General features: G+C 38.6%; 1 protein-coding gene across 2 annotated transcripts in view; it reads right to left on the bottom strand.

Moving 5' to 3' along the window:
- USP9X (ubiquitin specific peptidase 9 X-linked) overlaps positions 1 to 17,451 on the bottom strand; it is a 131,894-nt gene that overhangs the window by 10,485 nt on the left and 103,958 nt on the right. For both annotated transcript variants that reach the window (XM_058714409.1, XM_058714410.1), the window contains exons 32-38: positions 15,052 to 15,242; positions 10,011 to 10,184; positions 6,977 to 7,118; positions 5,067 to 5,820; positions 4,326 to 4,449; positions 3,384 to 3,609; positions 2,721 to 2,850 (exon numbers count right to left, since the gene is read on the bottom strand). In XM_058714409.1, coding sequence (XP_058570392.1) covers positions 2,721 to 2,850; positions 3,384 to 3,609; positions 4,326 to 4,449; positions 5,067 to 5,820; positions 6,977 to 7,118; positions 10,011 to 10,184; positions 15,052 to 15,242 — 1,741 coding nt within the window. The remainder of the gene's footprint in view (positions 1 to 2,720; positions 2,851 to 3,383; positions 3,610 to 4,325; positions 4,450 to 5,066; positions 5,821 to 6,976; positions 7,119 to 10,010; positions 10,185 to 15,051; positions 15,243 to 17,451) is intronic.

The raw sequence follows: 17,451 nt of genomic DNA, 5'->3' as shown, positions 1-17,451 counted from the left end.
ACCTTCCCTTCTCTCCCAGCCCCCATCAACCCTCAGTCCGTTCTCACTATCCAAAAGTCTCTTTATGGGTTGCCTCCCTCCCTCTCTGTAACTGTTTTTTCCCCCTTCCCCTCCCCCACGGTCTTCTGTTAAGTTTGTCAAGATCCACATGAGTGAAAACATGGTATCTGTCTTTCTCTTATTTCACTTAGCACAATACCCTCCCAGTTCCATCCACGTTGCTGCAAATGCCCAGATTTCATTCTTCCTCATTGCCAAGTAGTATTCCATTGTATATATAAACCACATCTTCTTTATACACTTGCCAATTGATGGACATTTAGGCTCTTTCCATAATTTGGCTATTATTGAAAGTGCTGCTAGAAACACTGGGGTACATGTGCCCCTATATGCATCAGCACTCCTATATCCCTTGGGTAAATTCCCAGCTGGCATCACTCTTAACATCTATCTCTTCTGTGTTCCCCTCTCCTTAATATCCAATCGCTGATTTCTACTGACTTTGCAAAGTACCAGAATCTGTCCACTTGGATCCCCCCCACTCCACTGTCTGTTCCCCAGTACAGGCCACAACGATCTTCTGCTATAGATCATTTTAACAATCTATAGTCTCATTTCCCTACAATCCATCCCACACTGTGGTCAGAATGATCTTTCTACAAGGTATGTCCTTTAAAAACTCTTACCATGGTTCATCAATGCCCTCAGGATGAAGTCCAGAATCCCTCACAAGGCTTGCCACAATATCCTGATCAGAGAATCCTGTCCAGTGCTCCTGCCATCGCCACCTTAGATCAATTCTAGACTGAATAACTTTCACTTCATCCAAACTGAGTTTATGCTAAGTCTCTGCATCTGCTGTTCACTCTGGATGGAAAACTCAGCAACTAATTCCCACATCAACTTCTCCATTAAGTCCCCTAAACTCCCCAAATCTGATCTGGTATCCCTGTGATATACTACCACAGCACTTTGTACTTTCCCTATTATAACCATTAACATACTTTATGTCAGTTATCTTTCTATTTGCTTCTATACCCCATTAGACAAGACACTTTTTTTTAATTGTCACATTCCAAAAGGTATAATGAATACAGGTGCACAATCCCTTATCTGAAATCCTGAGATTCAAAAAGCTCTTATCATAAATATAAACAAAATTATTTCATAAAGTTGGGTGCCAAAATGTGTTTGCTGGGAAAAGCTAGCCTGAAGTGACAAGAGGCTATTTCTAGTCTTCATTTATCCCCACGAATTAACACTATTCGTGTTTTACTGCAGAAATATTGTGTATGTTTTTAAGGTGCTGTCTTGGATCCTGCTGTAGGGATGTTACATAATGTGTGATATATATACCGCCTTACCTTTCTTAAATCTAAATAATTCTGAACCCGAAAGCATATGTGGTCTTAAGAATTTCATGTTAAAGTTTACGGATCTGTATTTGCTTTTAGCAGGGAAATTTTAATTACATTATGGACCAATGATGTATGGTTTGTGAACAGGCAATACCTAAAAAAGAGAGTTGAACAAAATAGGATTTTTGTGAATGCCTAAATTTGATATTTCATAGTTTGAAATGCAGATTGCACTTGCTTGTTTGTGTCATAAATACTCTCTCCCTTCTCAACTACAAATAACCAAGCATCTCTAGTATGGAGAGATAAAGGAAAAAACCAATTACAGAGACAAAAAGTAGAATGTTGCTTATATTAAAAGAGCCAGAGATCAACTGGTGATCAGTAGGTTCACATACAAAACAAACATGGAATGACAGGGATGTTTAAGTATTTCTGGAACTTAATTTTGGATATACATATATATATTTTTTTTCCTTTTAAACTTTTAAAGAAGTTATTTAAAAAATCACCTAAGTCTTTGAATCAGTTCCCAATCTGGCCAAATGTTATCATCGCTAAGATTCTAAATGGAATGTCTCAATAAATCATTTGGGGATCAGTGCACTAACACTTGGTCGGTAAGAAATTTTTATAATTTTAGGGGCACCTGGCTGGCTCAGCCAGAAGAGCATGTGACTCTTGACCTCAACCATAGGAAATTTACCTCATACGAAGCCAATTAACAAACACCAAAATGTCAATGGAAGGATTTCTGAATATTCCTCATTATTCATTTGACATTTACTGAGGTTAGTGCGCAAAGTTTTGCAATCGAGTTGGGGAGAAACACCAAAATTTGAATACAATCAAAAACAACAGAGACTAAATATAAGATAGGATAACATACTTTTTAAGGTAAGTATTATTGAATCACTGATCAGGTGATGTTAGAAAGCTTGCTTTGAAAAGAAAAGTCTTGTTAAACAGAGATAATAACATAAATAATAGGGTAACAGAATATTTATATTATCTCTAACTTTAATTTAGTTTACTTCAACAAAAACTTACGTACAGAGTAAGTCCTTTCCCCAAACCTGGTGAATATTCACAACCCTCTGGGGACTTTTTGAAAAGGTGGATTCCTTGTGCTAGCTCTGAGAATTCTGATTCAGTTGGTGTGGGATGGGGCCTAGGAATCAGTATTTTCAAATCCAGACATTAAAAATATGACTAAGACATAGATCCTGACCTGTGTCTATTGCAGAGATACACATAAATAAAGTACAAAGTGAAAAGTGCAGTAAAGAAGGTTTCATTACGTGGCTTAAAAGACTCTGCCAGTTAATAGATTAAAACAATCATAAAAACTTAAATTCTTACCTAAATTGGCATACATTACAAACAGATTGAAATACTGCTGCAAATGACGCCCATGCTCTGAAACTTCCCTTCTCAAGAGATTTAGAACTGCCCTTAGTAGGTGATCGCTCAGGCTTAAGTTGTCATAAGCCTGTAAAGGATAAAACATTGGCTATTTTTCAGTGACAAGATATAGGTACAATGTACTTCTATTTGCATAAAAAAGGGATCCACGTGCGCGTGCACTCACACACGTGTGTTCACACAGTAAGTTCAATCCAGGCAGAAATTTCTGGAAGGAACAATCACACAAGAGACGATTAAAAAGGGATGCTTCTTAGGAAAGGGAATGAAGATCTGAGGTAGATTTCATTATAGAGCCTTCCATGCTGTTTTAATTTTTAATAAATGCAAGTCCGTTAAAAAAAAAAACAACTTTAGAAATAACCTACATAACAATATGTATAATTAAGCCACTGTATGTAACTGAATGAACAGTCAATAATAGCTATTCATTGCTGCGAAGTACCTTTAATGGAACTCCTAGACATCAGTGGTATGGTGTGTGTGCACACACATTTGTTAGGCAAACATATGAAACAGATGTACATATACTTGTGACTTCAACTTCCAGGAAAGAGATTTGTAAGCATTTAATCATTAGAAAGAAAACCCGGCAATTACCTGACTAGAAGGTCCAGGAGATGCGAAAGGTGAAGGACACGGCCCATCTTGCAAGGAAAAATGTGCAATAAAAACTATAAGTTTTGCAAATGCACCCCTCACTTCTGCACTAGGGCACTCCAGAAGATATTCAGAAAAGCGATTTGAAACATTAAAAAGGACATTGTGAGCAAACCAAAATCGTACATTCTTGCTGTGACGAAGGAGAATACACAATGCATCATACCTAAGACAAAACACAAAAATCTATGAATACCAATTCAATGACGTGTCTCATATATAGTACAGATTTGGGTCTTTATGAACCCAATAAAAATCAAAGACCTTCTTTTACTACTGGAGGGAGAGAACCAGCAATGGTTGCTTCCAGTACCAATATGAAAATGACAGAGGATTACTACAACTTGGTCTATTCTCACAAAGTGACAACACAGAGAAATGAAAGCTACAAATTCATTACCAAACCATTCCTAGGTTCGATGACAAAAACAATCCCTCCCCCAACCTTCCCTTGACATCTTACCACTAGATGAACACATAAAAATCATTAAATCGAGGTATTATAATGGCCTCTATACTTTCACAGTTTGTAATTTAGGAGACTCATTTTATTTATGTTTTTAATCTATGGCAGAATTTAATCTAGGGAAGCTAAAACTAGTAATTTCTTCATTAAATAGCTTAGACTTTCAAGTATCATCCTGTAATATTTTGTACAGGGATGTCAAAGATATGACACAAGAGAACATAAGCAAAAGCCAGCTTCTGAACAATAAAAAGGCCACATAATTATTTTAGTATGATTTCTCTCACTACTGCTACCAAGAGTTTTTGTATTCTGCATTCTAGATCTGAAACAACATTATCATGATTTGAAAAAAATAAAGCCATATATTAAAGAACCAAACTAAGTATAATAGGAATGAAAACCCAAAGTAATACCAATCACTGGCAGAGCCACGGACTATTTTCTTGGTGTGAAATCCTGTGGTAAAAAGGAACCTAGCAGCAAGCTGAATACTAATCATAGTGATTTCTTCTGCTTCAGGCAACAGGTGATCTTGCCCTATAAAAAAATGCAGATACGTTAAAAACAAACAAGCCAATTTCTATGTCTAAGCTCCATTTTCAAACAAGTCTGCATTTCCATTGATTTCCAGAAGTCTTAATTTTGCTAACCGCACCCCACCCGGCTACTTATGAAATTCTTACTCCAGTAAAGGGTATTTCAAACTAATGCTGGAGTCAAAACCAAATTGGTATAATAAACAAAAGCTCCTCTCTTTCCAAATAGCAAGAAAATACATGCTGCTCAAAGGTAAGTCATCTGAAATATGGCTTTAAAGTAGCCCAAAGTAAAAATGCAAATGTGTCGACGCCTGTAGGAAATCCTGCAAGTAAATTAAGAGTTCTGCTTCATCACTAAGAAGGTAAATTCTTTTTTAAATGAAAGCTTACTTCTTAAAAATACTTATTTTTGAGAGAGTGCATATGTGCAAAATAGGGGGAGGGGCAGAGGACGAGAGGGAGACACAGAATCTGAAGCAGGCTCCACCCTCTGAGCTGTCAGTGCAGAGCCCGACGCAGGGCTTGAACTGTGAGATCATGACCTGAGCCGAAGTCGGACGCCTAACTGACTGAGCCATTCGGGCACCCCTAAGAAGCTAAATTCTTGATACTCACCTGGTGGAGGATTTAAGTAAACACCATTACATGTAAGGAGTTTTTTCATGAACTGAAAATATTCCAAACTGTACTGCATTCGGTTATGCATGAATTGCACGTTCTGCTTCCGCACACTTCTCTCAATGGCTGATGGCATAATAATCTGATGGGGTCTTGTGGTGATAGCGAGCTCGGATATGTATCTTATCAACTCATCACCCTGGTCTATGGTATCCAGTCGTTCGTAAAAAAGTATGTAAGCATTCCACCACCTTTTCTGGCGCCTGTATGACATGCGCTTCATCATGTGATCAAACACTTCTCCCATGTACTCTCCACCAAAACACTGGTTTTTCATTTCTTCGTCATCGTCCATTTTACACTCTGTTACATCACCGTCATCAAATTTATACCAGCGATTTCTCTCGCCGTCTCCACCATTCCTTTGAATGATATACGAATAATAATGTCCCCCACTTGCTTGACCACTGTGCACCAGCACACCCACGAGTCTGTATTTCGTGCTTCCTGCCGTCTCACTCTCAGACTGCTCATTCTGTTGTATCAGCTGACTCTCTGGGTTTACGTTATCCCCTTCCAGCTTTGCGACACCTGCAACTGTGTAAGGCTCCATGTCCAGCTCGCGAGGAAATTCAAAGTAATCATTGAACTTGATTGCACATTCTCTTTCCCAGTCATAGTCGAATCGTTTCAGTTGGATGGCAAGAACAGGAGGTAATTTTTTAATTAGCAAGCGCTTTACGGTATCAACCTAAAATAAACAGAGCAAGTTACTAGATGTTCTTTTATAATCCACTGCAAAAAAAAAAAAAAAACCTAGAAAATTATAGCATTAAATCCTCTTTAAGACAAATCTGAGGTTATAAATGAAAACACATGCCAATGAATATAATCAAGGTGATTCTGTCACACTGGGTATTTCAAAAAATGCTAACACTAATATGGAAATAGCTGATGCCACTTGTTACAAATTGCAAACAGTAGTGAGGCAGACATTACTCACTGCCTGCCTGGCTTCTATATTGTCACTGCCATCTAATCAGCGTTACTTGTTTGACACTTATTGTTATTCTAATGAAGGTGTGCTTTGTTTTGAGCCAACTGAAGAAATGTAATAGCAGCTAGTATTTCCTGGGCCATTAAGTGCCAGATAGTATGCTCAGTACTGCCTGAGCAGTAGCACGTTTAATCTTAACAGCCCACCAGACAGGAACGACTGAATGGTAGTGGGAGAGTGGGGAGAGTGGGGTGAGTGGGGAGGGGATCAGGAGCAGCACAGAGATGGTGTCACTTGCCTCAAGCCTCAGAGCGTGGGTGACAGGCAGTATGGTTTTACAGTTCTCGTCTCCACCTCTAGACTGTAATATCTCCTTAGGTGGTGTGCAAATGTCAAAACAATACAGGTGACTGGGACGTGAGAAAATTTGGGAGCCCAGAAAGATACACATTGTAAGTGCCCAGAGATCAAACTTTATTAGGTGGGCCTAAAAATCTGATGTGACCAAATTAATGAAGGTTTCAGTAAACTTCTTGGTCCTTACAATAACTAGATATGATAGGAGAAATGTTTTCCCACCAGCTCTATAGCTTTGAGGGGTTCAATCGCAGTTTGGCTGGACATGGATGGAAAGAGTATGTGGAACTCCAAGAAGAGAATGTGGTATGAAACTATTATGATTTCTAAAATGTTCACTCTCACCCATTTCCCTAGCCCTTCTGGCACTAATTTCTCTCAATCTTCTATCCCTGAAAAACCTTTATATCAGTTATCTTAACTACCTTCTGTTACCACTCTAACAAAGCAGGGTAGGGAATAAAAAGAGGGTGAACTCTGATGACAAAAGCAATCAACTTTCAAATCCATTAAAGGTAAACATAATTACTTTAAAAACCTGGATAAGTCATACCTTTTTATTGCATTTTTCACAATGATATGCATTTGCACCTTCTAATAAATCTCCTTTGACATATTGTTCCAAAGAATCAAGAAGATTTTGGTGATTTCTGATGTCTACATTCAAAGTCGTAAAAGATTCTTCACACTCGTATCTAAAGGTATCGTTTAAGAAATAATCAAAAAGGATTTCTTAGTTTTCTAAACATTTTTAGTTACAGACTTAATGAAAACTAAATTTGTGATACTCGTAACATGAAACCCGTAAGCCACAGAAAATTAGCAATAAATGACATGTTTTTGGGTCACTTATCCAGTGTTGGGCACCACATTAAGTCGTTTATACACGATCTATGCACCGGGTTTTTGGTCTTCATGACAAACCCGCACCATCTCCATTTCAGAGATGAAGGAACAGGGGTCAGAAAGGTTAATCTGGTCAAGATGACGAGGCAAAACGGTTTTGAAGCCGGTCTGTCCAGCTTCACAGCTTAAAGTCTTTACAGTCTACTGGGCTGCTTCCACCGTCACCTGTTTAGGTGGTTAAATACATGCCAAGACCAAAGCATGAATTCATCAACATCTGGAAACATCGGGAAAGGTCGACTATCAGAGACAGAATCTCACCTTGTGGAAATTTTCTACTAAGGGGATTTTCAGATCTCTGAGGTGACACATTCCATAAATTCAGAACATGGGATGTGGGGAATACACTCTCAACCATCAAATTCATTCAACAAATATATTCAAAGTGCCTTTGATAAAAGTACTCTGGAATAGCCACTGTTGAAGCCAGTCCCTTATATTTAGGGCTTTTCAGTTTAGTTAGGGGAAAAAAGGTAGACAAAGGTATTTTTAAGTGGCATAAATGGAATATGAAGTAGATATTAGGTGTACTGCTACTTATTATAATGAAGGAACAACCCATAAAAGAGAAAAAAGGAGTCAAAACTTATGACTTCACTTAAAAAGTAGGGCACTTGAAGATGAGAAGCCAGCAACATTTTTCTATAAAAAGTAATGATTACAAGCTTTTCTTGGGCCATGAGGTCTCTGTGACTGTGCTGTTACAGGGAAAGAAGCCGGAGAGCAGGTAAAGAGATGGGTATGTTCCAATAACCCTTTATAAAAACAGATGCAAGGCTGGATTTGACCTATGGTGCACAATTTGTTAACCTGTGATCTACACAAATAATACTCTAAAACAGACAGACTTGGGATTCTTTACATAACCTTCTGGCATGTGCTAATAACAAAACTAGCTTAGTTGTGGAGCAGATATCTGAACTTTAGGGATCTTACCTATGATCGTGCTCTCTGGACATTTTCACTTAGCAAAGAAAAGCAATAATTTCCAAATAACTTTGAAAACATAACAAAACCAAGTTTAAAACAAACCAAGAAGGACTGATTAGAATAAATGACCAAAAAGGTGGCTATTTTAAAAACAAAAGGTTAAAATGACAGTTTTATTGCCCACGTAATGCAAAAGGTCTTCCAAAAGGACCAAAAGTTGTCCAGGCTACATGAACAATACATGGGTCTTGTTCTGAGTGAACGGTTTAACCTCACAGAAACTTCTCATTACCTCTCCACCAATCATTTCCCTTTGACCAAAATTATGAAGCACTCCCACCAGCCATATACACACACAACACTATATATAATAATGTTTGGGCTTGTAGAAAACACTGTCTTACTGTGATATTTTGGTGAAAAGTGATATGAAAGCAACATTAATCAATAACATGCAAGAGAAGTTCCAAAGTAAAACTTCCATGTTGACAGGGATAAACGTGTACCTACAAGAGTGAACTATAACAGTCGTTTAACTATTTTCAGTAAGAGCCCTTAATTTCCCGTTTAAGTCAAAACCACAATTTGTTCAGTCAACTCTTGCTTTGTTTTCTACTGAAAACATACTTTAAGGATATCCACACCATAATCAATGCTGTTTTATTTTTTAATTTTAATTTTTTTAAATTTTTTTTTTTTGATGTTTATTTTATTTTTGAGAGAGACAGAGACAGAATGCGAGTGGGTTGGGGCAGAGAGAGAGGGAGGCACAGAATCTGAAGCAGGCTGCAGGCTCTGAGCTGTCAGCAGAGCCTGACGCGGGGCTCGAACTCATGAGCTGTGAGATCATGACCTGAGCTGAAGTTGGACGCTCAACCGACTGAGACACACAGGCGCCCCTATTTTTTAATTTTTAAATGTTTATTTATTTTGAGAGAGACAGAGCACAAGCAGGGGAGGGCCAGAGACAGAAACCCAAGCAGTTTCTGCACTGTCAGCACAGAGCCTGACTGATGTAGGGCTAGATGTCATGAACCATGAGATCATGATCTGAGCCAAAATCAAGAGTTGGACGCTTAACCAACTTATCCACCCAGGTACCCCACCATAATCAATGCTATTTTTAAAATTAGGGGTGTCTGAGTGGCTCAGTTGGTTAAAGTGTCCAACTTCAGCTCAGTCATGATCTCACGGGCTGAGTTCCAGTCCTGCGTTGGGCTCTGTGCTGACAGCTCAGAGCCCGGAGCCTGCTTCGGATTCTGTGTCTCGTCTCTCTCTGCCCCTCCCCCACTCACGCTTTCTCTCAAAAATAAACATTTAAAAATTTTTTTTAAAAATTAGTATTTCACTTACAGAGGAAATAGTACTCCATGCCTGTCATTTCCTAAGCTTACTTACTTTAATTCTAACATAAAGGGCAAATTTATAAGTAACACCTGTAGCTACATGCAAAATGTTATTTGATTTCCCCAGGAATGACCACACATAAATCAAAAGGAACCAAAAGTTATTTGACCAACCCAAACCAAAACGAAATCCCCAAAACAAGCAAACAAAGAACCAAAAACCTCCATGAAGCCACCACCACCACCACACACAAAATCGAAACCCACAATAGTGAGGTACCCACACTGTAATTCATCCAGTCTGAGGCATATAAATTGGTGGCATACTCCACTCTTGTACATAATCAAGGTTTTATTTTTGTTAGTAAATCAACAGTACAATTTAAATAGATAATCGGCACTTACCTATGTGGGCAGCCCTGGCAAATCTTCTGATCAGCAAAGGAACCTCCCAAGACTTTACTTAGCATAGCTGGATGTCCTAAGGCTTTCAAAGCTTCATCTAAACTATCCACCAATGAATTAAAAAATTCTAAAGCGTCATGCTGTTCGCGCAGATTAACAGGTTCACCCCAAAGCCTAAGAAATAAATGGAATAAAATATGTAACATGTCATACTCTAACAACATATGCAATCTTTTTTCAGGGGAAGAAAAGGGATACACCACAAATGACAATACATAAACACATTTCCCCCCCCCCCAACTACAGAAGTAGAAAAAAAAATAAACGCTCTTTACGTATAGAGTGTAGTGGGAGAGAAACTGAGGCTCAGAGTGAAAGTGCACTCCAGTGCAAGAGGCGTCACTGTAAACTGCCAGTGTGGCTGACAGGTATGACGGGATCCAACAAAGCTGGCTGCTTCAGGTAACATGGTGAGTGCATGCATTCTGATTCTACTTGAAGACAGCATGTGGTGGATCTCACTCTTAGGTAGAGGTTATAAATTACTATTTCTTTCATTTTGCTTAAATTTCATGTTATAGGTACAGTGCAGAGATTAATTTATTTAAAAAAAAAATGTTTATTTTTGAGAGAGAGCATGAGAGAATGAGTGGGGGAGGGACGGGGGGGGGGGGGGTGGACAGAGGATCCAAAGCAGGCTCTGAGCTGACAGCAGAGAGCCTGATGCAGGCCCTGAACTCACAAACTGTGAGATCATGACCTGAGCCAAAGTTTGACACCCAACTGACTGAGTCACCCAGGCACCCCTATTTAATCTTAATTAAACTGCTTTTTCCAAGTGAAAAGAGAAAGGTTTGACATGGTCTGAGTAATGAGTAAAGTATGCAAACCAATCTTGAGAAAACAAGTCTTCGACTGGGTGTTTCACAAAAATGAGACCAGACACTGCTAAAAACCTATACACTGCTGGAAAATATTAATGACATCTAATTTTTATTTACAGAGTGACATAGAGAATAGAAGTTTGAAAGCATTCTAAGCAAGAATTATGACAAATGTATTTTAAATGTGGTAGAGGAATTGTCTTTTGATACAGTATTTGTAACATTTTTTCTACATAGTAAATCATCTTATTCCAATTATATTTAACACATTTGATACAGTTGAGTTTAAAATAAAAAAATCAATTTATTTCACCATTGGAAATGACACCAATCCATTGTACTTAATTTCAAATTATCACTGATTGTCCCCAAACTTTCAAACATGTAGTCAACCATTAATTACAAAAGGGAAAAGGTACTTTCATAATGAATAGATCTAAGACAATTGATCAATTGGTGGTTAATATCACCAATAATCAGATAAACTGATACCATGTATCTCCCAATATAATGCCATAAGAAGCATTTAATACCACCTACTGTAGTTTTCTTGCCAAAAAACGTTTAACCTGAACCTAATTATGAGGAAATAATCACACAAATCAAAGTGAGAGACACTCTGCAAGACAACCGGTCTAAACTCTTCAAAAATTTCAGTGCCATAAAATCATGACAAGTTGGGGACATTATTTTAAAGAAAACTAAAGAGGTAATCACCTCTTGTGGTTCCTTCCAGGATACCAGTCTGGCATTGAAAAAAAAAAAGTTACAAAGAATATTTTGGGGGAAATCAGAATACATAATGATGAGTATTAAGCATCATTTTTATTTTTTAAAAATATTTAAAGGTAGATAATTTATTTTCCTTTTTTTGTCTTCATAAGATCTACACCCAATGTGGCACTCAAATTCACAACCCAGAGATCAAGAGTCGCAGGCTCTACTGACTGAGCCAGTCAGGTACCCCATATTAGGCATTATTAAATCAGTATTAAATTTAATAATTGAATTCATTGAGTGTGATAATGGTATTATGTAGAAGTAGGAAAGTATTTTTTTTTTTAATTTCTTAAAATGTTTATTTTTGAGAGAGAGAGAGAGAGACATAGTGTGAGCAGGGGAAGGGCACAGAGAGACAGAGGGAGACACGGTATCTGAAGCAAGCTCCAGGCTGAGCTGTCATCAAAGAACCCGATGAGGGGCCTGAACCCACAAACTGTGAGATCGTGACCTGAGCCAAAGTCGGACGCTTAATTGGCTGAGCCACCCAGGCACCCCAGGAAGTGTCTTTATTCTTGGCAGATACAATGAAGCACATGTATGTGTGTGATGGGATAAAGGATCATGCTTACAACTTACTATCAACTGGTTTAGAAGAACCAAAAACCCAAGTACAGTTGACACCCGGAACAATAAAGGTTTGAAGTAACGTGGTCTTATACATGGATTTTTTTCACCATAAATATAGTACTGTAAATGTATTTTCTCTTATGATTTTCATAATAATATTTTCTTTTCTCCAGCGTACCTGATTATAAGAATACAGTATATAATACACAGAACATACAAAATGTTAATTGTTTATGTTATCAGTAAAGGCTTCCAGTTATGGGGCATCAAAAGTTATATGCAGATTTTCAACTGTGAGGGGAACCAATGCTCCTAACCTCCACGTTGTTCAAGGGCTAACTGTATACACACAAGCAAGCATGGCAAAATATTACCAGTTGCTAAATCTGGGTAGAGAATATAAAGATGGTCATTATACTACTTTGTCGCTTTTTCTGTTGGTTTCAAATTTCCAAAATAAAAAATTGGGCATGGGGTGGGGAATGTGATTAACCCCCATGTATGAGGAGTATATTACATGTTTAAAAAGAGAATAATCCAGAAGTGCTAGTCTAGATAAACTGGAAGTTCCACTAGTATAGGAAGTAATTTAGAAATCAAAATGCAAACGTATTAGAAGAGAGGGTGCCTGCGTGGATCAGTTGGTTGAGCGCCTGACTTGGGTCATGACCTCACCATTCATGACATGGAGATTTGCATCGGGCTCTGCATTGCCAGGGTGCAGCCTGTTTGGGATTCTCTCTCCCCATCTCTCAAAATAAACAAATACACACACACACAAACATATTATAAGAGAGAAAATGATTTATAACAATGATAAATTTTAAAATAGAAGCACGAAAAGTGTGAGAGTAATCTGGAAGAGGAAGAACAGAAAGCTAAAAGCCTTGTGGCAGAGATGGGACAGGCTGGGGAACGAAAAACCTGGGGTAGGCAGAGAGGAGGGTGTGTGGTATGCCAGGTGACGGGACAGAAAGAGTAAAAGCAGAGCCGGGAAGGAGGGTGGAGCATGCAAGCCAGTTACGGACGAAGCAGGGGGCTTAGGGGAATCAGAGGAATTTGTATGGTGAGTCACAGGAAAGCCATCATACTACGAAGTAGTGGTTTCAAAAGGAATTGCAACAGTGTCCTTGTAGGGAAAAGGGAAGCTGCTCTGACAAAAGCCGGGAAGATGGGGACAGGAGTGTCGGGTGACCCTTCGCTTCCCCTGTTCTCAGCTGTGTGCGAGACCTTAAAGAAATGCTGAGGAGTGTTAAAAAAAACCCACTGCTGTGTAGTATTACAGCCTCTTTCATACACACCAAAGAGTGAGGTGGTTGTACTGTGGTATTTTAGCCAGTGCAGGACACATAGTAGGCGATGATTTAAAAAAAGAAATTAAAATAAGTAAAAAAACCAAAACCAAGATACAATTGAGAATTTTATTAATTAAAAAAAGTATTCCACCTTTCTTACAAAAGTGTACATGAGGACAGCCACGTTGTTGGTGAGGAAAGTATCCTTTTATAGACGTATTCTAGCTAATAAATCAAAGAATGATAAAATTAGAATACTGCCATGTTGTAACCCTGATGAAATACTTTAGGCAGTGACGATTAATGGCTGTTATCATGGGAGACAGACATTATGTAATTCTCCTCACTGAGGTAAACATTACCACCTATAAAGTAGCTTTGACTGTCGTTTCAAAAAAAAAGAAAAATACCACCTCAATCTGATCAAGTGTCTAGATCTTGCTACTTTATTTATAGAAAATACAGTAGACCGAGGAAAACAGAAAATACAAAAATACCACAGAGAGCCCATCAATAAAATCCAGATGGTGGGAAACTTTACAGGGTAAAACTACCTGTTTTTTTCCAACAAATCTCAAGGGTGAAAAAAGATTAGAAGAGAGAAGAGTCAGAGCAACATTTGAGGTATATGGACTTCATTTGGATCCCAATTTCAAAAAAACACAAGGATGTTAAGGATTTTCACAAAACATGGTAATAGTATCATGGTAATGTTTTTAAAACACCAGAGATAAATACTACACTATTTATAGGTGAAAATGTGTGAGATTTGCTTCAAACAATGTGGAAAAAAGCAGATGGGGAATGTAGATTAAACAAGATTGGGCCTGAGTTGACAACCGCCGAAGTTGGATGATGAATACATAGGGGTTCACACTATTGTCCCTACTTCTGTACATTAGAAGTTTTCAAAATAAAAAAAATTTCTAACATCTTAAGAGACAAAAGAATGCTGCCTCTGTAAAGTAGGACACTTTCTACCTCCAACTTTAAAGACAAGAAGAAAAAAAACAAAAAAAACCTAAGAAGCTTTAAATATTATAGCTGACACTTGAACGTGAAGGTTAGGGGTGCCGACCCCCATGCAGCTGAAAATCTGCCTAGAACTTCTGACTCCCCAAAACTTAACTACTCATAGCCTACTGCTGACCGGAAGTCTTACCTACAACATAAATAGGCCATTAACACATATTTTGTTATGTTTTATGTATTGTGTGTATTCTCACAATAAAGTAAGCTAGGGAAAAGGAAATGCTATTGAGAAACCAGAGGGAAAAGAAAATATATTGGAAGTACTGTATTCATTGGGGCGTGGGGGTGGGTGGGGTGGGAATTTGTGTGTAAGTGGACCAGTGGAGTTGAAACCCATGTTGTTCAGGGTCAAGTGTACTACTGCTTAAACATTCAACATAAAGATACCTTCAACATGTATTTTTGAAGTTTAATGTTAGGGTACAGAGATGTTCATAAAGGCTTAAGCAGTATCCCCATTTCTGTCCACTTATAGTTTACCTGAACTGTTTCCAAAATCCTCTGGGCACATAGTACTGTAGTCGAGAAGCAGCTAAATGACCAAAGATGACCTGAAGGTGCCTTAGAACACCAATGTTATACTCTTTCCTGTCTTCTGTTTTACTTAATGCTGGCTTGTCTTCAAATTGTTGAGGGTATCCAAACACATCATCTCGGGGATCAACATTGCTCTAGAATTAAAAAAAAATATCATTAATAAGCTAATCTAACTTTAAAGTACGGTAAAATATGTTGAGACAAATGCCCAACAGTTAGTGAACAAATGATTAATCATTTGTACTTCTAATTTCTTATATCCAAAGCACTTAACTTCCAATTTATAAATTTTAATTAAGTTAGTATTCATCCCCACCATTTCACAGAGTAGTTGTCATGAAGGAATGATGCTGACCATGTATGGGAAAGGCCGATAATAAAGGCAACACAGAGGAGTAGAGTGTTGGGTGTAAGTTAGACTGAACTGGACCCCAATGCAGGCGCTGCCACTTAGAAGCCAGGTAACTTTGAGCAAGTCAGCTACTTAACCTGTGTAAGCTTCCGTTTCTTCCTGGGGATATGCAGCTGTGGTGAGGATTATGAGGTACTCACTCAGAACTATAAACAGTCAATAAAGTATGCATATTAAGAGAAGCACTCTTCAAAAAACGATGCCAGAAAAAGTAGATACCCGTATGCGGAAGAATAAAGTTGGACTCTTCCGTAACACTAGATACAAAAATTAACTCAACAGATCAAAGACCTGAATGCAAGAGCTAAAACTATGAAGCTCTTAGGGCAAAAACGTCACGACACTGGATTTGGTGACGATTACTGGATAGGACAGCAAAAGCGCAAGTAACGAAAGAAAAATGAGACATACTAGACCTCATGAAAATGAAAACCTGTGGTGCGAAGAAACTAGAACACCTGTGCACTGTTGACAGAAACGTAAAGTGGTGCAGCCACCGTGGACCAGTTCCTTAAAAATTAAAAGCAGAATTACCACATGGTCTAGCAATTCCATGTGTGGGTATATACCCAGAACTGAAAGGCCTCGATGAGATATTTATACACCCATGTTCACAGGAGTACCATTCACAGTGATCAAGAGGTGGAAGCAACCCAAGTGTCCACTGATGGACAAATAAACAAAACGTGGTCTATCCATACAATGGAATATTATTCAGCCTTAAAAAGGGAGAAAATTTGGACACATGCTAGAACATGGATACACTTTGAGAACATTATGTTAAGTGAAATAAGCCAGTAACAACAAGACAAATTATGGTACGATTCCACTTATATGAGGTACCCAGAACAGCCATGTTTGAGGAGATGGAAAGAAGTTTGTGGCATCACAGACCTTGGATACAGAAACAGATAACATCCAGTCCCTGCCCATGAGAAACTCCCAGTCTAGGGAAGGAAAGAACACAGGCAACAGGCAAACAACCACAAAACCCCACAAGTGCAGTAGAGAGCTGAGACAACACAGAGCAAAGGTCCCACGAGAGCAAAGATAGGACACCTTATTGGAATCTTATCCTATATTTTCTGCCTTATTTACTCTTTGTGAATATAATCAGCTATCTCTCCCCGTGCTTACCCTCATCATCCCAGAGATGTGATGGGCTGTAAAATTCTGAACTAGAATTTTAATTTCCACTTGAAGCAGTGGTTCCTAATCTGGTAGAGGTGTTAAGCATTCCCACTACAAAGCTTTTGTAAAAAGTAAAAAATGGGGGCGCCTGGGTGGCTCAGTCGGTTAAGCTCCAACTTCAGTTCAGGCCATGATCTCACTGTCTGTGAGTTCGAGCCCCATGTCGGGCTCTGTACTGACAGCTCAGAGCGTAGAGCTTGCTTCGGATTCTGTATCTCCATTGCTCTCTACCCCTCCCCTGCTCATGCTCTCTCTCTCTCAAAAATAAACATTAAAAAAAGTTTTTTTTAAATAAAAAGTAAAAAATGTGCAGATGCTAACCGCTGGATGATGTGGTTTGGGTGGATTTGGGAAGGAATTGGGACAAGTCTATGTTTCAGAAGCCCTGTAAGTGTTAAACTACCTCAGAGCAAATAGTTCTGGTGACTGAAGACAGGGAATGAGGGAAGAACCACTAAAGACATTAACTACAATTAAAACACTCTGGTTTCTCGGGGTGCCTGGGTAGCACAGTTAGTTGAGCGTCCGACTTCGGCTCAGGTCATGATCTCACGGTTCGTGGGTTCGAGCCCCGTGTCTCAGCTGTGCTGACAGCTCAGAGCCTGGAGCTCGTTTCAGATTCTGTGTCTCCCCTTCTCTCTGCCCCTCCCCCACTTGTGCTCTCTATCAAAAATAAATTAAAAAAAAAAAAAAAAAAAAACCCCACTCTGGTTTCTCTCTGCAGTTCTCACCAATGCCAT

This window comes from Neofelis nebulosa, chromosome X (genome assembly GCF_028018385.1).
Source record: "Neofelis nebulosa isolate mNeoNeb1 chromosome X, mNeoNeb1.pri, whole genome shotgun sequence".
Classification (NCBI taxonomy): domain Eukaryota; kingdom Metazoa; phylum Chordata; class Mammalia; order Carnivora; family Felidae; genus Neofelis; species Neofelis nebulosa.
Note: the sequence above shows the minus strand (reverse complement) of the source record. Positions and strands in the feature narration are given on the sequence as shown.